At 40.6% G+C, this 23,773-nt stretch overlaps 3 protein-coding genes across 5 annotated transcripts; 1 reads left to right on the top strand and 2 right to left on the bottom strand.

Moving 5' to 3' along the window:
* The first annotated feature begins 308 nt into the window (after positions 1-308).
* Positions 309-2,439, top strand: si:dkey-251i10.2 (uncharacterized protein LOC562682 homolog). Its single transcript, XM_046317651.1, has 5 exons — positions 309-632; positions 978-1,090; positions 1,194-1,303; positions 1,855-1,919; positions 2,019-2,439. Exons 1-5 carry the CDS (start codon positions 440-442, stop codon positions 2,126-2,128), a joined length of 591 nt encoding a protein of 196 aa, XP_046173607.1. The 5' UTR covers positions 309-439; the 3' UTR covers positions 2,129-2,439.
* A 994-nt stretch (positions 2,440-3,433) lies between these two features.
* Positions 3,434-5,740, bottom strand: si:dkey-251i10.1 (uncharacterized protein LOC100038774 homolog). Its single transcript, XM_046317650.1, has 4 exons — positions 5,547-5,740; positions 4,239-4,722; positions 4,006-4,146; positions 3,434-3,874 (listed from the first exon to the last, which is right to left on the bottom strand). Exons 1-4 carry the CDS (start codon positions 5,655-5,657, stop codon positions 3,717-3,719), a joined length of 894 nt encoding a protein of 297 aa, XP_046173606.1. The 5' UTR covers positions 5,658-5,740; the 3' UTR covers positions 3,434-3,716.
* A 762-nt stretch (positions 5,741-6,502) lies between these two features.
* LOC124007294 (pre-mRNA 3'-end-processing factor FIP1-like) lies at positions 6,503-19,039 on the bottom strand. 3 transcript variants are annotated; one of them, XM_046317750.1, is made up of 16 exons: positions 18,755-19,039; positions 18,326-18,368; positions 18,135-18,198; positions 16,693-16,799; positions 14,939-14,997; positions 14,728-14,838; positions 14,488-14,618; positions 11,891-12,030; positions 9,214-9,313; positions 8,943-9,087; positions 8,786-8,809; positions 8,495-8,552; positions 8,001-8,035; positions 7,718-7,889; positions 7,423-7,599; positions 6,503-7,161 (listed from the first exon to the last, which is right to left on the bottom strand). In XM_046317750.1, the coding sequence occupies exons 1-16, from the start codon at positions 18,840-18,842 to the stop codon at positions 7,038-7,040; spliced, it is 1,578 nt and encodes a 525-aa protein (XP_046173706.1). In that variant the 5' UTR covers positions 18,843-19,039; the 3' UTR covers positions 6,503-7,037. The 3 variants fall into 3 exon arrangements, with proteins under 3 accessions (XP_046173706.1, XP_046173704.1, XP_046173707.1); XM_046317748.1 differs by having other exon boundaries at positions 8,001-8,038; XM_046317751.1 differs by lacking the exons at positions 18,135-18,198; positions 18,326-18,368 and having other exon boundaries at positions 8,001-8,038.
* Between the last annotated feature and the right edge of the window lie 4,734 nt (positions 19,040-23,773).

Raw genomic sequence — 23,773 nt, forward strand, 5'->3', positions numbered from 1 at the left:
CATGGCTTTATGTGGAGAAAGAGTTTCTTTGTTTTGCCATGCATAGAAAAACATGTTTTGGGGGGAAATAGAATGGGGAACTGTTGCTCTTGCGCGTGGTCAAGAGTTCACCTGACACCCCTGTTGGTGCACAGGCATGTGCACGAGTGGTGAGTAAAATTGTCATTTTTCACAGCAGTGTGTTAAGAAGAAAGAGTTACTTTGTCTTGCCATGAAAAGAGGATAAAGCTTTTTTTGGGGTGGGGGGATAGAATATGGGGACTGTTGCTCTTGCGCATGTCAAGGGTTCAGCCCTGTTAGTGCACAGGCATGTGCATGAGTGACTCAGCAGTAATTTGCTTCAAAAGAGCATCTCTTGATTCAAGGCTCCCATTTCACTCTTCCCCCACCTGCCCTCTGTACGTAGTGCTGCTGTGCTGGATTACTTTGACTTGACCTGATGGAGCTGTTGATGTTTAGTCTGGTCCTTCTACAAGGGATCTCTCCCTGCTTTAGCTTTCCCAACGGTGCACCCACCTCCGCCTGTGATGACATGGTTCCCCGTCACACTGGGGTGCAGCCACAGCCCACCCCAGCACCCTACACCATCCTCACCAGCACCACGACCCTTCAGACTGGCCAGCCCATTACAGGTAAGATGCTGGACATGCCCAAGGAACTAGATGTGATTTCTAATTTGATCGGACCAGTAACACTTGTCTACTGACATGAAATAACCCTAACAAATAGTTCACAAATTAGAAAAAGGTGTCTTAAAAATTACAGTTCTTAGTTCATAGTGGAAGGGATAAGGCAGGCCAATGATAGTGGTCACATCTAGGCACTTTTCGATGGGTAAGACAGTGTGTCAGGCTTCTTACATTTTCTGTTATCATGCCTGAACATTGATTCAAGATACCACATTTCTGCAGATGAAAGGGAACGCAATGGCCTGTTTGTATCACTCTGTACTGTTTGTTGGTATATTTCTCCATAAGTGACCATAACTGGAACAAACTACAGAGGCGTGCTTCTGGAGGCCAGATCGACAGCCAGCACTAATGCTTTAGGAAGTTGGCAACTTCCTCCTCCAGATACCAAATTCCTGCAGGTAAGTTAATAGCTTCCCATGTTGTAATCTAATTGGGGTGAAAATTCCACGAGTAAATTAAACATTCTAGAAAGAGGTTGACAAGTCTGATTGTGTCTCCAAGTGCTCAGGAAATAAAGAAGGTGCCATCACCCATGCCAATACTAATGTGAAAGACGACACTACTGTGTTTACCTGGTTACCACCCAACAATACCAACACTATCTACTTCATGTAAGAACATAACACCAAGGGCTCTATTCAATCTGTATAGCTGAAGTTCAGCGTTACATTAAGTTTAGAGCCTCATCACCCTTACTACACTTTTCTAAAAAATACCATTGGCTACACACATTACTCAAATGTAAACTTGCATATTTGCTAAATCTCGACCACTACCTCCAGAGGCAATGTTAAAAGCAATGTTCAGGCATTCACGGTAAAGACTGCATATGTCTGCTCAATCGGGAATAATCTTTACATTTCCAGTGCGCAATCCTTAGGCTTCAGCGATCCAGATTGAATATAGAGCCCTGAATCTAATCTTGAACCCTTTGTGAGTCTATAAAACTAGATGATCCGTTTTGCTCCGCACGTATTACACAAATTATATGACAATGTTAATGAATTCTTATAATACATGACATTAGAAGAATAAGGGTACATTTACCATTACATTATATGCCAATTTAAATCAAAAGTCAAATTTTAAAAAATATGTTTCTCTCACACACAGCACTTTGACAGGCAAACTTTCATTAATCTGCATTGCACTTTTTTTTCAGGGCCACTGTAGCCCAACAGCGCACTGTCTACTGGTTGAATATCAGGTCAGGAACTTTGATTAAAGGTGGGTGTGAATGTACTACAGTAAATTAGATTATGATCCATCTCACTTTCTCTTCCAGGGGTCTGTGCTGACCTCTTTCTACTGTATCTTGTGTCTCAGTATCAGAGGGCATTGGTCTGGCTACAGGTGGAAATCCAGGGATGGCCAGTAAAGGGTTTCTGCTGCTCCTTGCCCCATGTATGCTGGTGTCACAGATGCTCCCAAGATAGTTTCATTCCATTTTGATTCTACCGAAGCAGCTTCCATCATCTGCTTTTATTGGAAAAAATATTTTGATTGCATAATATATATTGTATTAGAAAAAAGTACTTTCCATACAAAAGTTTTACTGATTAAAGGTAGTATCATGCAGCAGTTTGTGATACATTTGCTTTGTCTTCATTCAATTGGGGACTAAAATCCATCCTAATTATTTTACTTTACTATAATCTCATTTATACTTGTTAACATGTCCTGATGTTGTCCATATTCTGATTGTCAGAAATATGTCTACACACGGTATTACAATGTCATTTCTGTCCGCATTGTGACCAGATGTCATGGTTCTACCTTGTCTTAAAATAAAAAGCATACAAGTCAATGGTGGCACTTGTCAATTTGTTTGAAGGCAGATTATTTAAATACCTTACTGTCCAGATCCATCAACACATGAGTGCCTGACTAGCTCTGGAGTTCATCAGGAAGATCTTCCCAATGTCTTTAATTCTACACCCATGTAAAAATGTGAGCATAGAACCAGGTTTAAATGGGGGGAGGCTGGACAATGAGTTTTGTTTACTCTAGAGGGCACTTTGCCTACCACATGTAAGGCAACTATGCCAGATTTCCCACCAGACTCCTAATGTAAAGCATACCATAAAACTTGAACAGGAGTTGAACTACATTCCAACTGTAGAAATGAGAACTGTGTGGTCACAAGCCAAAAGGGAGTGTTCTGGGATCATGTAACACGCCTATGGCAAGACTAGCCAACAAGGCACCGGACACCATTGGCACAAACTAAATATTATTTTAAGTCTGTTCAAACTTGTCAGCGACTATATTTCACTTCTTAGATCATTATGCCATAACTCAACCAAATCCAAGTATGTATGACTATGCGTAGGGCAACAGACCAGTTAAACCAGGTAGTGCAAATTCATGCAACGGGTTCAGTTTACATTGCAAAGTCTCCAAATGTTTCAAAATCTTCATATTCCATCTGCTGAAAACACCCTGGAAGTTTATTACATGCTGAAACGCTGGTAAAGTAATTTCATTTAAATTGTAATAGACTATAACCATAGCTTTAAGTCAGAGGCTAAGTAGGCAATAAGGCTAAGTAGTTGATAAGCACAAAACTATAGCTGTAAGCTGTAAGTGGTGTAATCGACTTCATGCACTTGATTAGCCAATCAGTGCACATTTCCCATAATCTCTGAAGCCCAGACAGTCAACAAAACTGCATACCAATAGAACAGTTCACTTTGCAGCCCCCCCCCCCCCATAAAAAACACCACTGACATCATCCAGTGTAGGTTTGTCCATTATAATGAATTTATTCAAGTGGTGGTTAGAAACATACCCACTGGAGGACAGGAGTAGTATTTGAAGTTTCTTATACAGGAATGACATTGGTAAATGAGATCGGAACGTTTGAAAGATAAAATGCACAACTTACAGCCGCCACCCTCAACTAGTAGCAGACCACTAGCTGGTTCACATAAATAAGGCAGAATGCAGGATCCATAGGAGTGGAAAGTTGTTACATTTAGCCATTTAATGTAAATTCAACAGTGATGTTAAAAAAACAATAATTTAAAGGACTTTCTTTAGCTCATCGTACAAGACCAGCACAAAGGCACCACCCATGCCTCTGAGAACATTGGACCAGGCTCCCTTGAAGAAGGCCTTGCCACCCTCATCACGAGCGATCTTCTTCCAGCAGTCAATGGTACCAGAGTACATGATATCAGCTGGAGAAAAAAGTTGACCCAAGTTAGGACATGTCAATTTAGTTGTATTTGGAATAGCATGTTTCTACTAGTCTTCCAATGTACAATTTCTCCCTAAACACTGGACAGTGTAGGTGAGGAGGAAAACTCACCTCCTTTACGGCCAGACTGCATCATCATACGACGACGGACAGTGTCGAAGGGGTAGGAGGTCAGGCCGGCCACAGCAGTTACAGACTGAGCGATTGCCCAGCTCACTAAGATGGAAGCGTTCTTGGAGTCTGGCAGCATACCTGTTACATACCACACATAATATTACATATGCATATCGCACAAACGGACAGCTTTCTGTGAAAAGCTGTTATCAGTGTGAAAAAGTCTATACCTTTAGCTGTGTCATAAATTCCGAAGTATGAAGCTCTGTAGATGATGATGCCCTGGACAGACACTGCGAAGCCCTGGTACAGACCCCTCATACCGTCAGACCTGAACGTCTTCGCCAAGCAGTCTGCCAGACCGTTGTACTCCCTCGCACCAGCTTTTCCGACATCAGCTCCCAGACGGGTTCTGGCAAAATCAAGAGGGTAGACAAAGCAAAGGGAGGTGGCTCCTGCAGCACCACCAGAGGCCAGGTTGCCAGCGAAGTACCTCCAGAACTGCTTTCGCTTGTCTACGCCGTCAAGGAAGACACTCTTGTACTTGTCTTTGAAAGCAAAGTTGAGGGCCTGGGTGGGGAAGTATCTGATGACATTAGCCAGGTTACCTCTCCAGAAGGCAAGGAAGCCCTGCTCCTTTGGAATGCGGGTAACACAATCTATGATACCCTTGTACTGCATTTCTTTGCTGATCTGCTTGCTGGCATGTTGAACCTGTAAAGAATATGAGAACACATATGATAAAATATATAAACCCTTAGATGCATGCTGGTACAGCTGACGTTTCCTGCCCTGCAGTAATCTCTGAGCGCTGCTCGTCTCGACCTTGCCACCTGCTTAAATCCGGTCTTTCTGGTTGCTAACGATTTGCATCAACTATTTAATTGAACAAGATAGACCAAGAACACTTAGTTACTGTTTGCCGGTCAAATTACCCTGCAGACTTTCAACGCCATCCAGGTATTTAGTTTAACCTCAGTTCTACCACTGTGGCTGCAGTAACTACACAACTACTCGATTTTTCAATTCGTGATAATGTATATATTTACTGGTATGATTTACTACGAAACCAAGCTAGTTAGTCGAGTAACGTAACTAAATTGTTACATGTAAATGAGTTGTGTAGTTAGCGATATCAGGTGCCATCCAGAAAGAGGAATTGCCCAATGTCATAGACTGGCCCTGGCTTTGTTAGCTAGCTAACGTTAGCATTGTGTGGCTGAGCTAGCCAACCTGTACTAGTGACGGACTGCGTTAGCCAGCCGGCTAGCGTGTAGGTCATTTGAAACATCTCATGACCTCGAAATATGGCAACCAGCAGAAGATGCTAGATAACCATCCTGCGTTTATTGAACATATCAAATCAATATAACAGCCTCAAGACATTGAAAAGACATAGCTAGCTAAATGTAAAGTTGCCGCAAGGGTGATAAGCAGCGTGCATTTCTCTAGCTAGTGATAACGGCTAAGTTAGCTAGCTGATGCTTGCCATGCAGCAGAGGCGGCATAACTTCAGCTAGTCATGGACCAATAGTTACCTGAAGGAGAAGCTTGACTCTCTCGATGGGCGCAACCGCCGTTTTGGAGATGGCAGCGGAGATGCCACCAGCCAAGAAATCCTTGGCAAATGAAACTGCGGTCTCATTCATTGTGCGATGTTATAAATTGACTTGCAGACAGAAGAACACTTGCCCTGCAACAGCGGATGGCCTACCACGAAATGGCCGATTTTATAGACGCGTAGGAAATTTATGAATTCATCAGATCGCGAGACACAGCGGGAACTCATATCACATTGTCATCTGACGATAGTCGCAGGGGAGAAGTTATCCGCAATCACAGATTTAGCGTCGTCACTAGTAACCGCAAGAACAAAATCATAATTACGTCTACAATTTATCTTCTTAAAATCTGATTTAAACCTAACCACACAGCTAACCTTATGCCTAACCCTGACCTTAACTGAAGAGAAAAAAAGGAACATTTAGTTTTCATTCATCTTTACGAATTTGTGGCTGTGGTAATTTGTGACAACCCAGATCTAGGATTATATCGTCATATCCATCCTTAATCTCAACAATCAATGGGACCTAAAATATATCTGACCCTGTATCAGTGGAAGGTGCAACTTCTACCTCCCACGAATGCCTTTGTAATAAGGGGTTTATTCAGAAGGGGCACAATCATTTTAAACATTGCAGATAAAATGCAACATGATTTCCTATTATAATCTAAACCCCATGAAATCAATTTGAATATGCCTAATCAACATTGTCATAGCACCCTTCAACATGTAACAAATGTCAAATGAGAAGTACAGTACCATGACCTGATGGTTCATCACCACTACTTTACATGCAATTGTTGGACATAGACAAAATTAGAATTTGCTGTATTTTTATTGGGTGAATTCTCAAACCCTGCAGTGATTACAAACTACACTATGCATAGTTGAAGTGGTCGATGGTCACAGATTACAAAAAAATAGTAAAGCCCAGGTCAGGATTTAGTTTAATGTAAAGAGAGACGACAGTATACAGTATTATATTATACCATGCTACTCTGTGCCATAAGGTCAGAAGATAGGACACATTTTAATAGTTTGAATCTAATCTACATGATGACATATCTGTATCAACTAATATTTTTTTAGAAAAAGTGGTATCAACACAGTGTTTGAAATGGATTCTGGCAAATAAATTACATTCTATATATTTACAATATGACAAAGCAAGATGGGGCCTGTCCTAACAGTGACAATTGTGAATCTGGACAATGTAATGATGCAGTTGAGAATGTCCATGATCAACATTCTCGTATGATTACATTTGTATTTTAGGCTACACACCATTGAAACAACTTAAGAAGCCATTAGATTGGAATCTCTTTCTTGATTCCAATCACTTCACTTGAAATGGACATTTCATATTCAATTTTTCCTTACAAGAAATCAAAATTGTCTAGCCATGGTCATTTTCTTTTTACAAAGATTAAAGAACTAGCCATGGAGCCGCAATGTTCTGCCTTTTTCAGTCCTTGTGCTCTTCCCCACGCCCCAACATATCCTCTGGGACATCCTTGTCCTCTTTGCTGCGTTTGCTTTTCTTGTGCTTGTGTCTGCGATGCCCCTCCCCCTCATCATCATGCTGCTTGCTGTAAGGAAATGAATCATATAATATAATTCTGTTAACATTTTTGTAAGCGTTTATCTTAAGTCTTAAAGTGAGTAACCACACATTGCTAGTGAAAAAGAACCACAAGCTTATCAATGTAGCTTATGTTCATCAATCTCATAAATGTAGGCCAGTAAAGTAAAACCTAACCAAGTGTGTATAATATATTTGCAATAAACCACAAATTCTGTCCTACTGCATTTTCCTTTTTCTCAATCTGACAATACTAAGTTTCCCTCACCGTTTGGAAGACTTGTGTTTACCACTCTCCTCCTTGTCACGATGGCGTCTGTCTCGCTGATGCTCCTCCCTCTCCCTGCTAAGCCCACCGCTGCTGTCGTGAACATGAAGGTAACTGTGCTCAAATTCTCGCTCACTCTCTCGATCATGGCTGTAGTAGTGGTAACGGTCATCCTCACTAGGCCAGATATCAGGACAGATGAGAGAAAGTTAAGGCATGCGAAGGTTCAATTTCACCACAAAACATAAGCAAATGTATCTACACTGTTTAACTTTCTTTTTCTTTGTTTACGCACTTATATTCGCTGGTGGTTGGAGTATGACCTCTCTCTTGATCTCTGTCTCTTTCTCTATGACTTCCTTGGTACTCCCAATGCCCTCGTCCTCTGTCTTCCCCCCCCTTCTCCAGCACAGAGCCCCAAGGCATGTGCGATGATGAGACTGGAGGGTAGCTAATGAAGCTTGACTCTGAAAGAAAATACACTGCATTAACTGCAATACAAGGGGAAGTTATTTGATGTGTGGAGTATAAGGCATGACAATTGTATTTTGAACCTGCCAGGTAAACACGATACATACCTCCACTGTTGTATCCAAAAGGAAGAGGGGCTCTACTGCTGTAATTCAGGGAAGGACAAATTGTCAGGATTAAGACCATCACTTAAACATTCACACAAATGCGGTAGAGTAAAGAGAGGCTCTGACTGGTACTGCTTATGAAACAGAAGTTGTCTGAGTCTGATGCCTCACTGCAGTCCATAGTAGAGCTGCAGGAAGATGTTTTGGGGTGGGGGTGCTACGAATTGTTTCAGAAATAATTTTTAGCATGGCCTACAGACTGCTATATTGGTCTGCTAATACAGGACTATTAAATGCCTAGTGCACTACTTTTGTGAGAGAGAAAAAAATTCAGGGGGTACTGCAGCACCCTCAGCACCCCTACTTCCCATGGCTATGGTTGATAGCACAGTAGAGGTACCTGTCCTATCATCAAAAGAGTGGCCCGGCAAACCGGTGTGCAGACATTTTGGATGCATTAGTACATTTTAATTAGTCTATTGACTCTCACATACCTATCCACAGGTGGCATCATCAAGGTAGGGGGAGGAGCAAGGGGAGGTAGAAACAGGCCTAGGGGAAAAGCAGTATGTAATCATCACCAAACAACAAATATTTGATCTTGAGTATAACTATGTAGCATAGACATTCAGATTACATTTCTAGATGAATGTTTATGCATGTTTACAGCCATTTCAAAGCATGTTGTATAATATTATCATACTACAATAAAAATGCAGTTCTCTTGCATCCTCTGAGAAACTAAGGACTACACAGAGTTTTGTGGTCTAGCTTTAGAAACTTACCTGTAATGGAAGGTGGGGGCATACCTGAGAATGAGACCAAACATGTAAAGGTATTATAACATTATGTTATAATTTCTCATGGCTCTCCTTATCATATCACAATACTATGCATTTGGTATGCTTTCATTCATGTTCTGGATAAAGAATGATACCTTACCTGGGGGGTGAAGAGGTGGGGGCATACCAGATACTGGTGGAGGAGGATGCAGGAAGTGTGGTGGGGGCATACCCATTGGAAGAGGAAGAGGAGGTCCTGCTGGTGGAACCAAGGGTTGTACCTTGTTACCATGGTCTCCGAGCACCTGCAGAGTTGTTGAGAACATTGAATGATGCAGAACAATAGGTGTAGGTGTGTGTCTTACTCTCCTTAGCCTGCAGTTATCTTTGACTTCATCACATAAAATCATTGAATGTGTGAACTGATTAACCTGGATAGGATTCTGTTCCTGCATTTCCCTCCTTCGGCCTTCAACCCGGCGAATGGCTCCTGTCTGTCCACCAATCACATCAATAGTTCCACCCAATTTCCTACAGAAAGAGATGACAGACATCTGTACTCTCTCTCACTGCAGTCAGGAGACATTTATGCTTCACATGATTTCTCTACCAAGTGTAAAATAAGCATTTAACAAGCGTAGCTCTTTACAATCCAGTTCTTTTCAGGAAAATGTTGTACCGGATCTGAGTTAGCCTCGTAGATCCCAGACCTAGGGCAGCAACAGCACTTGGTCTGGGATTAATGATTGAGACAAAAAAATGTTTAAAGCCAATAAATCACGAGGCAGATATGCCAGAATGTCACGATTCGAAACCAAAGTTTGCAGGCAAAACCTTGGCAGTGGTTTTAGTGAACGTGGTTGATGCAAACTAGCCACTTGAGAAATGCACTCATGAAAAATAACCCCTGTGATCTCCATCTTGCTAGTTATTTTGTGTCCAGGAATGTTTACGTTAGGACAACAAGCTAATAACGCAAAAAGAGGATAAGGCAGTGATGTAAGAAAGCCGAATGTCCCAACACCGCCCTTTCCTCTACGCCAAAATGACATTGTATACATACTGTTAAGCTGGAACATTGGAATATTGTGGGAGACAAGACTGAGTTGGTGTGATGCTTGAACAGGTAGAGATTATTACTTCCATATTTAAGCATAACTTTATTAACAGATTTTCTTCAAATAAAATCAAATGTTATTGGTCACATACACATGGTTAGCAGATGTTATTGCGATGGTAGCAGAATGATTGTGTTTCTAGTTCCGACAGTGCAGCAATATCTAACATGTAAGTTAACAATTCCACAACAACTACATAATACACACAAATCTAAGTAAAGGAATGGAATATATAAACCTAGCAACAACAAAAAATTCCTCTCACTGTCAACTGTGTTTATTTTCAGCAAACTTAACATGTGTAAATATTTGTATGAACATAACAAGATTCAACAACTGAGACATAAACTGAACAAATTCTACAGACATGTAACTAACTGAAATGGAATAATGTGTCCCTGAACAAAGGGGGGGGGGTCAAAATTAAAAGTAACAGTCAGTATCTGGTGTGGCCACCAGCTGCATTAAGTACTGCAGTGCATCTCCTCCTCATGGACTGCACCAGATTTGCCCGTTCTTGTTGTGAGATGTTACCCCACTCTTCCACCAAGGCACCTGCAAGTTCCAGGACATTTCTGGGGGGAATGGCCCTAGCCCTCACCCTCCGATCCAACAGGTCCTAGACGTGCTCAAGATCTGAGCTCTTCGCTGAGATCTGGGCTCTTCGCTGCCCATGGCAGAACACTGACATTCCTGTCTTGCAGGAAATCATGCACAGAACAAGCAGTATGGCTGGTGGCATTGTCATGCTGGAGGGTAATGTCAGGATGAGCCTGCAGGAAGGGTACCACATGAAGGAGGAGGATGTCTTCCCTGTAATGCAAAGCGTTGAGATTGCCTGCAATGACAACAAGCTCAGTCCGATGATGCTGTGACACACCGCCCCAGACCATGACGGAACCTCCACCTCCAAATAGATCCTGCTCCAGAGTACAGGCCTCGGTGTAACGCTCATTCCTTCGACGATAAACGCAAATCCGACCATCACCCTTGGTGAGACAAAAACGTGACTCGTCAGTGAAGAGCACTTTTTGCTAGTCTTGTCTGGTCCAGCACGGTGGGTTTGTGCCCATAGGCAATGTTGTTGCCAGTGATGTCTGGTGAGGACCTGCCTTATAACAGGCCTACAAGCCCTCAGTACACCCTCTCTCAGCCTATTGTGGACAGTCTGAGCACTGATGGAGGGATTGTGCGTTCCTGGTGTAACTCGGGCAGTTGTTGTTGCCATCCTGTACCTGTCCCGCAGGTGTGATGTTTGGATGTACCGATCCTGTGCAGGTGTTGTTACACGTGGTCTGCCACTGTGAGGACGATCAGCTGTCCATTCTGTCTCCATGTAGCCCCGTTTTAGACGTCTCACACTACGGACATTGGAATTTATTGCCTTGGCCACATCTGCAGTCCTCATGCCTCCTTACAGCATGCTTAAGGCACATTCACGCAGATGAGCAGGGACTCTGGGTATCTTTCTTTTGGTGTTTTTCAAAGTCAGTAGAAAGGCCTCTTTAGTGTCCTAAGTTTTCATAACTGTGACCTTAATTTCCTACCGTCTGTAAGCTGTTAGTGTCTTAACGACTGTTCCACAGGTGCATGTTCATTAATTGTTTATGGTTCATTGAGCAAGCATGGGAAACAGTGTTTAAACCCTTTACAATTAAAAAAAAAGTAAAGTTTTTGGATTTTTACGAATTATCTTTGAAAGACAGGATCCTGAAAAAGGGATGTTTCTTTATTTGCTGAGTTTACATAGAAATATATGGATGAGCAATGACAGAGCGGCATAGGCAAGATGCAATAGATGGTATAAAATACTGTATATACATATGAGATGAGTAATGCAAGATATGTAAACATTATTAAAGTGCCATTATTAAAGTGACTAGTGATCCATTTATTAAAGTGGCAAATTATTTCAAGTCTGTATGTAGGCAGCAGCCTCTCTCTGTTAGTGATGGCTGTTTAACTGTCTGAATCCCTCTGACGTGCTTACCTGTTAGGTGGGGGTCCTGCCTTCAGTCTGTTGGCAGCGAGGGCCAGGACTGAAGCAGGGGGAAAGTCTGGCTTGTAATCAGGCTTGATGGAAGACGGTTCTGTATCCTTTTCTAAAGTGGTTGCCCTTCCCTGTTGAACCTCGAAAATAAAACAATTATCCAATTATTTCCCACCCGCAAAATATCACTGTTAATATAATGAAATCTATGTTAGTACTATATCACATTTAGAAATAAGATAGACTATTATTTTATATTAACATTAGTAATATTTTTATCAATGGAATTATTAATGTATTATTTGACTTGGGGCGAAATACAGTGGGGTCTGGTCTTGATTTAAGTGTGGGATGAGAAATCTGACACAGGAAACAGCAGCTTTTCCTTGGCTGGGCCAGTCTATTTGATTTCAGTTCACATAACTACATTTCCTGTCTTTCTTCATGATTAAAGAGAGAATCATTAATTGCTACATACATTTTTTTTACTTATAAATGAATGTTACAGTGCCTTTAGAAAGTATTCATACCCCTTGACTTATTCCACATTTGTTGTGTTTGTTACAGCTTGAATTCAAAATTAATGACATTTTTTTTCTCTCACACATCTACACACAATATCTCATAATGAAAAGGTTAAAGCATGCTTTTAGAAATGTTTGCACATTTATTGAAAATGAAATACAGAAATATCTTATTTACTAAAGTATTCACACCCCTGAGTCAATACATGTTAGAATCACCTTTTGCAGCGATTACACACTGTGAGTCTTTCTGAATAAGTCTCTAAGAGCTTTGCACACCTGGATTGTACAATATTTGCCAATTATTATTTTCAAAAATGTCAAAAGTCTTAAAGGTTGTTGATCATTGCTAGAAAACCATTTCAAGTCTTGACCATAGATTTTCAAGCAGATTTAAGTCAAGACTGTAACTCCGCCACTCAGACACATTCACCGTGTTCTTGGTAAGCAACTCCAGTGTAGATTTGTCCTTGTGTTTTAGGTTATTGTCCTGCTGAAAGGTGAATTCATCACACAGTGTTTGGTGGAAAACAGACTGAACCAGATTTTCTTTTAGGATTTGCCTGTGCTTAACTCCATTCCGTTTATTTTTTATCCTGAAAAACTCCCCAGTCCTTAACGACTACAAGCATACCCATAACATGATGCAGCCACCACTATGCGTCAAAATATGAAGAGTGGTACTCAGTATTGTGTTGTATTGGATTTGCCACAAACATAACACTTTGAATTCAGGACAAAAAGTGAATTTTTTGTAGAATGACTTTAACGCCTGCATGTTTTGGAAGATTTTTAGTCTGTACAGGCGTTCTTTTTTTCACACTATCAATTAGGTTAGTATTGTGGAGTAACGACAATGTTTCTCCATCTCAGTATTCTCCTATCACAACTACTAAACTCTGGAACTGTTTTAAAGTCACCATTGACATGGTGAAATCCCTGAGCGGTTTCCTTCCTCTTCGGAAGGACGCCCGTATCTTTGTAGTGACTGGATGAATTGATACACCATTCAAAGTGTACTGAATAACTTCACTATGCTCAAAGGGATATTCACTGTCTGCTTTTTAATTTTTTTACCCATCTACCAATTGGTGCCCTTCTTTGCAAGGCATTGGAAAATCTCCATGGTCTTTGTGGTTGAATCAATGTTTGAAATTCACTGCTCGACTAAGGAGCCTTACAGATAATTGTATGTGTGGGGTACAGAGGCGAGGTGGTCATTGAAAAATCATGTTAAACACTATTGTTGCACACAGATTGAGTCCCTGCAACTTATTATGTGACTTATTAAGCACAATTTTACTCTTGAATGTATTTAGGCTTGCCAAAACAAAGGGGTTGAATACTTATTGACTCAAGACATTTCAGCTTTCAATTTTTTATTAATTTGTAAAAATATCTAAAAACACAATTCCACATTGACATTATGGGGTATTGTGTGTAGACAAATGACAAAAACAATCTCAATTGAATTCATTTTAAATTCAGGCTGTAACACAACAAAATGTGGAAAAAGTTATGAAAAGGTTAAGGGCTATGAATGCTTTCTGAATGCACTGTATATACCCATTCATTTTTTAAGAATGTAACTCATAAATGCCCCATGAGCTTAGTTCAACTGTCATACCATATCAGAACCCAAAATATAAGCTTGTTTCACTCCAGTGTTTGTAAAGAATGTAAATGTAAACAAATACTACATAGCCTGAAAACATTGTTAAAAATATTATTTGTAATAATAACTTTGTAGCTTTGTCTTGAATTTGAGAGTGGTTACATTTCTTCAGGCTCATCTCTCTGCTTTTTACCAAAACTGAGGCAGGGTGGCGCTTTGTTATTATATCATTTCAGGATTCTATCTTAAAGGTTAATTACTCGTAACAAATCTAATCAAATGTATTCATATAGCCCTTCTTACATCAGCTGATATCTCAAAGTGCTGTACAGAAACGCAGCCTAAAACCCCAAACAGCGAGCAATGCAGGTGTTAACCATCACTGTTTGGAGACAAACACAAAGTTTTACAGTAGTGTGATAAAGTAGGTATAATTAATCAATGTTTTGAGGACTCACTGTTATCTTGTTTTCAAAACTGAGAGGAGCACTGGGCTCCAGGCCAAGCTGTAGTCTGCGCTGTCTCTCACAGTATCCCTTCCACGTTTCCTCATTAAAACCATAGTTGAAGTAGTCTGAGAGGTCGGCACCTAGAGACGGAACAACATACAAAATAACAAATTGATTTTGTACAATCTGCGGCAATTTTATTTCAAAGATTCAAATGGTCAGTTCAGTATACGTAAACAACCCCCTTACCTGGCTTTCTCCATGGTTTGTCCTCAAAGATGTCCATTTCCACCTCCACAACTGGTGCACCATTGAAGGCCCCTAGTGTCTCTATATCTATCCCTTTGGGCTGCAGCTTAACTTGTAGGAAAACAGTAACATTATGAATTAGTCAACAAATACAATAAAACCATTATTGCCCACCTTAAATAATCCCCCAAAACAGGACGAGTTCACTCACTGGCTGCTGCTGAGGCATAGCAACGAGCTGGTTTCAAGCTCAGGTTCATGCCCGTTCCCCTGCAGAGATTCAGAAATATATTTTTTTAAATGTATCCAGTGGCCTTCATTAGCTCCCCAGATTTTAAATCAAGTGTGATACTGTCTTCATTATTCATTACAGCAGTTTACACAGCCCCTCAGAAAGTATTCACACCCCTTGACATTCCAAATGTTGTTGTGTTACAGCCTGTTGTGTTGTGTTACAGCCTGATTTCAAAATGTATTTCAAAATGTATTAAATTTTGAATGTACTTTTTTTTACCCTCACCTGTCTACACACAATACCCCATAAATGACAAAGTAAAACATGTTTTTGACATTTTTGCAAATGTATTTAAAATGAAATACTGAAATATCTAATTTACGTAAGTATTCAATCCCCTGAGTCAATACATGTTAGAATCACCTTTAGCAGAGATTACAGCTGCGGGTTTTTCTGGGTAAGTCTGTAAGAGCTTTGCACACCTGGATTATACAATATTTGCACATTATTCTTTTTAAAATTCTCCAAGCTCTGTCAAGTTGGTTGTTGATCATTGCTAGACAGCCATTTTTATGTCTTGCCAGAGATTTTAAAGTTGATTTAAGTCAAAACTGTAACCAGGCCACTTAGGAGTATTACATGTAATCTTGGTAAGCAACTCAACTATATTTGGCTTTGTGTTTCAGGTTATTGTCCTGGTGAAAGGTGAATTTGTCTCATAGAGTCTGTTGGGAAAAAAAGACTGAACCAGGGTTTCCTCTAGGATTATGCCTGTGCTTAGCTCTATTCCATTTTATTTTTATTTAAAAAACTCCCTAGTTCTTTCCGATGACAAACATACCCATAACATGATGCAGCCACCACCATGCTTGAAAATATGAAGAGTGGTGCTCAGTGATGTGTGGTGTTGGATTTGCCACAAACATAATGTTTTGTATTCAGGACATAACGTTAATTTCTTTGCCACATTATTTGCAGAATTACTTTAGTGCCCTGTTGCAAACAAGATGGATGTTTTGGAATATTTTTATCCTGTTCAGTCTTCCTTCTTTTCACTTTGTCATTTAGGTTAATATTGTGGAGTAACTACAATGTTGTTGATCCATCCTCAGTTTTATCCTGTCACAGCCATTAAACTCTGAAACTGTTTTCAAGTTACCACTGGCTTTATGGTGAAATCCCTGAGCGGTTTCTTTCCTTTCCGGCAGCTGAATTAGGAAGGACACCTGTATCTTTGTAGTGACTGGGTGTATTGATACATCATCCAAAGTGTAATTAATAACTTCATCATCTTCAAAGGGATATTCTATGTCTGCTTTTTTTTACCCATCTACCAATAGATGTCCTTCTTTGCGAGGCATTCGAAAACCATGAATCTGTTGAAATCCACGAGGGACCTTACAGATAAAAATGTTCTCCTGAACTTATTTAGGCTTGCCATAACAAAGGGGTTGAATACTTATTGACTCAAGACATTTCAGCTTTAAATTTTGTATTAATTTGTAAAAATGTCTAAAAACATAATTCCACTTTGACATTATGGGGAATTGAGTGTAGGACAGTAACACAAAATCTAAATGTAATCAATTTGAAATTCTGGCTGTTACACAACAAAATGAGGAAAAAGTCAAGGGGTGTGAATACTTTCTGAAGGCTCTGTATTTAACCCTCTGACTTAACGCAGTTTTTTGGAAAAGCAACTGTCTCTCGGGATGCGCAAGTACACTTACATGTAGGAAGGTGCACCAGTTTTGATGTTACCAATGGTGACCTTGACGTCATCCTCGTCATCACTGTCACTGTCCTCCTCCTCTTCACCTTCAGTACCTTTGGCTTCCTGTTGAAAAAAAGGAGGAGCATAGTAACATTAACCCCGTTGAGTCACCCATTTTGTACTTCTAGCCCCTTTTAAGCATTGTGTCTTTGAGCTACAGTAGGTTGTACCATTGGATTAGTCTATTTCTTCTGCATCCGTAGATACCATCCATTAGTCTATGTGATTAACAGGGCCTGAGCTAAAGCTGAGTTTCTGAGAAAAGGGCAGATCCCGAATGGTCTGAATGGTTTACGCTACAAACTATTAAAAGCTATCTATGAAAAGATGAGACTCTCACAAACACAAGCATGTTTTGCTCTGTGACGCTAACAAGCTACACAACCCTTAAAAAAAACAAAGATTGCAGTTTTGAAATTGCCGTAAAACTGCAGTAACTGCAGTCGACTGTGGTATTCTGGACACAGTAATTGCAAAAATAACTGCGGTGTACTGCAGTTGAATTGCATTTATACTGCACTCAAACTGCAGATACACTGCAAAATTACTGCAGTAAAAAAACAGTGTTATTTTGGACGCAGTATTTGCAGCATACTGCAGTTGTACTTCACTCTAACTACAATTGTTTCCGTAAGGGAAGAGTCGTTAGAAGGTAAGGGGTTCTTCTACATAGATCATATAGGAAATCCCAGGACGAAGGGTCTATAATACTGTAATAAGCTCCCATATAGCTGCTGTCATGAACTCTAAACTTCACACAGTTGTCACTGACAAGTTGGATATTTATTTCCCAGTAAGCAAACCATTTCTGTAATTACAGCATTCATACAAATACATTTTTATCAGGTTTTTACTTTGACGGATTTAGCTTTTTTAAATTGACATTTGTCAAAAAAACGCATGAATACAACTGTTTATGTTAAATAGTTTTGTGTTCTACTTAAAGCCCTTGTTGTCCTGAAAAGAAAATGGTAAAATACTTAATTGTGAGGCTAAATATAAAGTCTGGACATGCAGATAAATGAAAGTCAGATAAGCAGATTTTTGAGGGAGTCTCGGGACTGATAGGGTTAACACTACAAAATGAACGCTCACACCTGCACCATTACGTAAACCAACACACACCTCATTGGTTGCCTGTGAGAGGTTCCTTTATTTCTATTGGTTGGATCTCATCGCTGTGTTACAGTATGAATGAACCATCAGAGGTTTTGGAATATCCATTTTCTCCGAGAGAAAAGCTATGCAACTAATAACACCGGTGTACTATTATGTAACAACTTACAACAGCTGTTAAGATACAATGGTAACTCTTTAGCCCACATTGTGAAAATGTTTTAGAACTAACTATTTATCTATGTGATAAGAAATGTAGATGATATTGCCCCCATGCCATGCCTGTGATGCAGCATCCTTCTCTTCGGTATTGCCCATTGAAGTCAGCTGAAGGGAGTCACCAGGCCTAATAAGCAGAGGGGGGAATTATTGTAGTTACATTGTAATAGCATGTCAAATAATATTTGGAACATCATGTGCCTTGAGTGAATTTGGGTGAGAGGATCAAGTGAGCAGGAAAGTTACATTCTTACCCAGGCAAACCCTCGGGGGCATTTTGTTTCTTGGTGTTTTCCCCTAAGAAAAGATGACATGATGATTGAAGGTCGATGCATTTATTGCCAGTCGCCTAACATTTAAGACAAGAGCGTTTTGGAGCCAATTTGTTTTGGGCTGAGCTGCCAAACCATACTGCAGATTTTGCAGGGGAAAGTGTACATGATAAAATCATCTTAGGTGTGCATCCTAAGATAAATCAAAACACTCCACAAAAAAAGACACCACTAGATGTGCAAAAATGTGCGATGCGTAGGGCTCCTATATGTGTTGGACCAAGCATCATCCCGTGAAGCCGGTGGTTGGTGTTGTGCGGTTGTTAACTGTCTCAATTAATCTTGATCAACATCTGAGGGAACTGTTTAGCGCATGCCTTGTGTATCCATGTGGATACATTGTATATTCACCCCCATACAGCCAATGCTCTTCGTCTTCAACCTGATGGGGCTCACTCAACCGGACTGCTGATTCTGAAATGGTCAACTCAGTAGCCATGGTGTAAATTAGATGCGTGGTCTATTTTCCCGGTTTTCGACCTTGTCCGGCCGCGAATGTTCGCCGAATAGCAAAATCCTATAACAAATCATGTGCCTGATAACACCTCTGCCATTATCAAGTCATCAAAATCCGCTAATTATCACGAACTGATGATAGTAACCTCTATGACAGACAGCCTACCTCTTTCCCAACAACACCCGCCTCCTTGTACAGTGGCATTCAAAAGGCAAAACAAAAGGCCCTGGGTCCTAGTGCCTTCACAAGATTTGTATTTTAACTATTCAATTTAAGGGGCTATATTGGCATGGAAAACATATCTTTACATTGCCAAATCACGTGGAATAGATCATAAACAAAAGTGAAATAAACTATAACAAATTTACAGTAAACATTAAAGTAATAAATACATTTCAAATGTCATATTATGTCTATATACAGCGTAGTAGTGATGCGCAAATAGTTAAACATAAATATGGGTTGTATTTACAATGGTGTTTGTTCTTAACTGGTTGCCCTTTTCTTTTGGCAACAGGTCACAAATCTTTCTGCTGTCATTGCACACTGTGGTATTTCACCCAATAGATATGGGAGTTTATCAAAATGGTTTGTTTTCAAATTATTTGTAAATCTGTGTAATCTGAGCAAAATATGTGTCTCTTATATGGTCATACATTTGACAGGAGGTTAGGAAGTGCAGCTCAGTTTCCACCTCATTTTTTGGGCAGCGCGCACATAGCCTGTCTTCTCTTGAGAGCCAGGTCTGCCAGATCCTAATTGGTATGTCGAATTTTATGTTCATTTTGATGGCATAGAAGGCCCTTCTTGCCTTGTCTCTCAGATCGTTCACAGCTTTATGGAAGTTACCTGTGGCGCTTATGTTTAGGCCGAGGTATGTATAGTTTTTTGTGTGCTCTAGGGCAGGTATTCCTAAACTGGGGTACTCGCAGTGCCAAATAAAAATGTAATTCACATTTTTAGAAATGTGAATCTATATTTTAGAAATATAGATAACATTTTCTTCACATTTTCAAACAGTACATTTTCCAACGGGGCTATACATTTGGGTGAGTTTTTTTCTTGCCTGAGTAGCCTCGTTTCACTGCCAAAAATAAACTTAAACCATCTAGTGTTCAGCGAAATAACAACACAATGTCAAATACAGGTAGCTTAGTCAAATAGTTAACATTCAATCCCATTAACCGTTACTCTCTCGCAGGAAATCTTCACTCTTGTGCAGACATTTAAAAACGAAACATGACAATTTGAAAAATAAGCCACAGGAGGTTTTTTTGCGAGAATAAAGACGAATTTTGAGGAGTAAGACCTGTGCAAAAGTAAAAGATATGTCACGCCCTGACCATAGTTTGCTTTGTATGTTTATATGTTTTGTTTGGTCAGGGTGTGATCTGAGTGGGCATTCTATGTTGTATGTCTAGTTTGCCTGTTTCTGTGTTTGGCCTGATATGGTTCTCAATCAGATGCAGGTGTTAGTCATTGTCTCTGATTGGGAACCATATTTCGGTAGCCTGTTTTGTCATTGTGGGTTGTGGGTGATTGTCTATGTTATGTTGCTTGTTAGCACAGTGGTTCAGTAGAGTCACAGTTGTCACTTTGTGGTTTTGAACATGTTCAGTTTTTACATTAAAATGACGAACACTTACCATGCCGCATCTTGGTCTGACCCTTACTCCTCTTCAGACGAAGAGGAGGAAATCTGCTGTAACAAGATAACAATAATAAGAAGGGACAAGGAGCATCTTATATGGTGAGCTACCAAGTGTCTAGGACTGGCAAGCCCCATACTATTGGACTTAATTCTTCCTGCTGCCGCAGATATGGCTGGGACAATTCTGGGGGGAAAGGCCCTAAAAACTATACAGACAATGCCTTCATCAAACACTGTTTCACAACGCATCAGTGACATCGCAGGAGATGTTTTGAAATTACTGCTTTGCATACAAGCCAGTGAATTATATGCGTTACAGCTGGATGAGTCAACGGATGTGGCGGCCTTGGCACAGCTCCTGGTATATGTCCTCTACGTTTATGGGGGGTTAATTAAGGAAGACATCTTCTTTTGGACACCAGGACAACATGAGAGGATATTTTGAAGTACTGGACAGCTTTGAGACATCAAATGGAGTTTGGTGGTCAAGATGTGTTGGTACCTGTACTGATGCCACAAAAGCCATGACAGGGATACATAGTGGAGTGGTAACGAGCGTGCAAGCAGTTGCTCCCGATGCCATTTGGGTACACTGCAGCATCCACCGAGAGGCTCTTGCTGCCAAGGGAATGCCTGACCGCTTGAAAGACGTTTTGGACACTACAGTGAAAATGGGTAACTTTGTTAAAGCAAGGCCCCTGAACTCTTGTACATTTTCTGCATTATGCAATGATATGGGCAGCGTAAATGTAACGCTTTTACAACATACAGAAGTGTGCTGGTTATCAAGGGGCAAAGTATTGACACAATTTTTTTGAATTGAGTGATAAGCTTAAAGTTTTCTTTACTGACCATAATTTTCACTTGTCTACCTGTCCCTCAACGTAACCAAGACTAAGGAGATTATTGTAGACTACAGGAAAAGGAGGACCGAGCACGCCCCCATTCTCATCGACGGGGCTGCAGTGGAGCAGGTTGAGAGCTTCAAGTTCCTTGGTGTCCACAACAACAAACTAGAATGGTCCAAACAAACCAAGACAGTCGTGAAGAGGGCACGACAAAGCCTATTCCCCCTCAGGAAACTAAAAAGATTTTGCATGGATCCTGAGATCCCCAAAAGGTTCTACAGCTGCAACATGGAGAGTATCCTGACTGGCTGCATCACTGCCTGGTACGGTAATTGCTCGGCCTCTGACCGCAAGCCACTAGAGAGAGTAGTGCGTACAGCCCAGTACATCACTGGGGCTAAGCTCCCTGCCATCCAGGACCTCTACACCAGGCGGTGTCAGAGGAAGACCCTAAAATTGTTAAAGACCTCAGTTATAGCCTGTTCTTTCTACTACCGGATGGCAAGTGGTACCAGAGTGCCAAGTCTAGGACAAAAAGGCTTCTCAACAGTTTTTACCCCCAAGCCATAAGACTCCGGAACAGGTAATCAAATAGCTACCCGGACTATTTGCATTGTGTGCCCCCCCCACCAACACCTCTTTTTACGCTGCTGCTACTCTGTTTATCATATATGCATGGTCACTTTAACTAATGGTCCTTCTGTAGCTCAGTTGGTAGAGCATGGCGCTTGTAACGCCAGGGTAGTGGTTTCGATTCCCAGGACCACCCATACGTAGAATGTATGCACACATGACTGTAAGTCGCTTTGGATAAAAGCGTCTGCTAAATGGCTTATTATTATTATTATTAACTATACATTCATGTACATACTACCTCAATTGGGCCGACCAACCAGTGCTCCCGCACATTGGCTAACCGGGCTATCTGCATTGTGTCCCACCCACCAACCCCTCTTTTACGCTACTGCTACTCTCTTCATATATGCATAGACACTTTAACCATATCTACATACTACCTCAATCAGCCTGACTAACCGGTGACTGTATGTAGCCTCGCTACTTTTATATCCTCGCTACTGTATACATCCTGTCTTTTTACTGTTTTATTTCTTTACCTACCTAGTCACCTAATACCTTTTTTTTGCACTATTGGTTAGAGCCTGTAAGTAAGCATCTCACTGTAAGGTCTATCTACACTTGTTGTATTCAGCGCACGTGACAAATAAACTTTGATTTGATTCAACAAGGTTTTCTGGGTCTATGTTTTTGGTTGGACAGGTTTCTCAATTTCTTTGTTATGTTTTAGCATCCTTCATCAAACCATTTGTCATTGTTAATTTTCTTAGATTGTCTGCTTGACATTTTTTAGATTTGATAGTATATTTGACCTCAGCTTCCCTGTTTAGGTTTTCACCTTCACTATTACAGTGAAACATTTTGTCTGGGAAATTTGTCTAGAAGGGATTGAATTTGTTGTTGCATGTCTTAATATTATTCAGTTCCTTTGGCTTTGATGCCTCATGATTGCGCAAAGTGCTGTTCAAGTAGAGTGTGATCTGATAGGGGTGTCAGTGGACTGACTGTGAATGCTATAAGAGACTCTGGATTGAGGTCAGTGATAAAGTAGCCTACAGTACTACCGCCAAGTGATGAGCTATGTGTACCTACCTTAAGAGTCCCTTCAAAGCCTAATATTAACTACAGTGCCTTGAAAAAGTATTCATCCCCCTTGACGTTTTTCCTATTTTGTTGCATAACAACCTGTAATTTAAATTGAATTTATTTGGATTTCATGTAATGGACATATACAAAAGTGAAATGAAAAAAATAACTTGTTTCAAAAAAATTACAACTGGAAAAGTGTGTGCATATGTATTCATCCCCTTTGGTATGATGCTCCTAAATAAGATCTGGTGCAACCAATTACCTTCAGAAGTCAATTAAAGTCCACCTGTGTGCAATCTAATTGTCACATGATCTGTGTGTGTGTGTGTGTGTGTGTGTGTGTGTGTGTGTGTGTGTGTGTGTGTATATATCTGTCCTGAAAGGCCTCAGTCTGCAACACCACTAAGCAAGGGGCACCACTAAGCAAGGGGTACCAGGAAGACCAAGGATCTCTCCAAACAGGTCAGGGACTAAGTTGCGGAGAAGTACAGCTCAGGGTTGGGTTATAAAAAAATATCGAACTTTAAACATCCCATGGAGCACCATTAAATTCATGATAAAAAAATGGAAAGAATATGGCACCACAACAAAACTGCCAAGAGAGGGCCGTCCACCAAAACTCACAGACCAAGCAAGGAGGGCATTAATCAGAGAGGCAACAAAGAGACCAAATATAACCCTGAAGGAGCTGAAAAGATCCACAGTGGAGATTGGAGTATCTGTCCATAGGACCTTTTTAAGCAGTACAT

This window comes from Oncorhynchus gorbuscha, linkage group LG20 (assembly GCF_021184085.1).
Source record: "Oncorhynchus gorbuscha isolate QuinsamMale2020 ecotype Even-year linkage group LG20, OgorEven_v1.0, whole genome shotgun sequence".
In the NCBI taxonomy this organism is placed as follows: domain Eukaryota; kingdom Metazoa; phylum Chordata; class Actinopteri; order Salmoniformes; family Salmonidae; genus Oncorhynchus; species Oncorhynchus gorbuscha.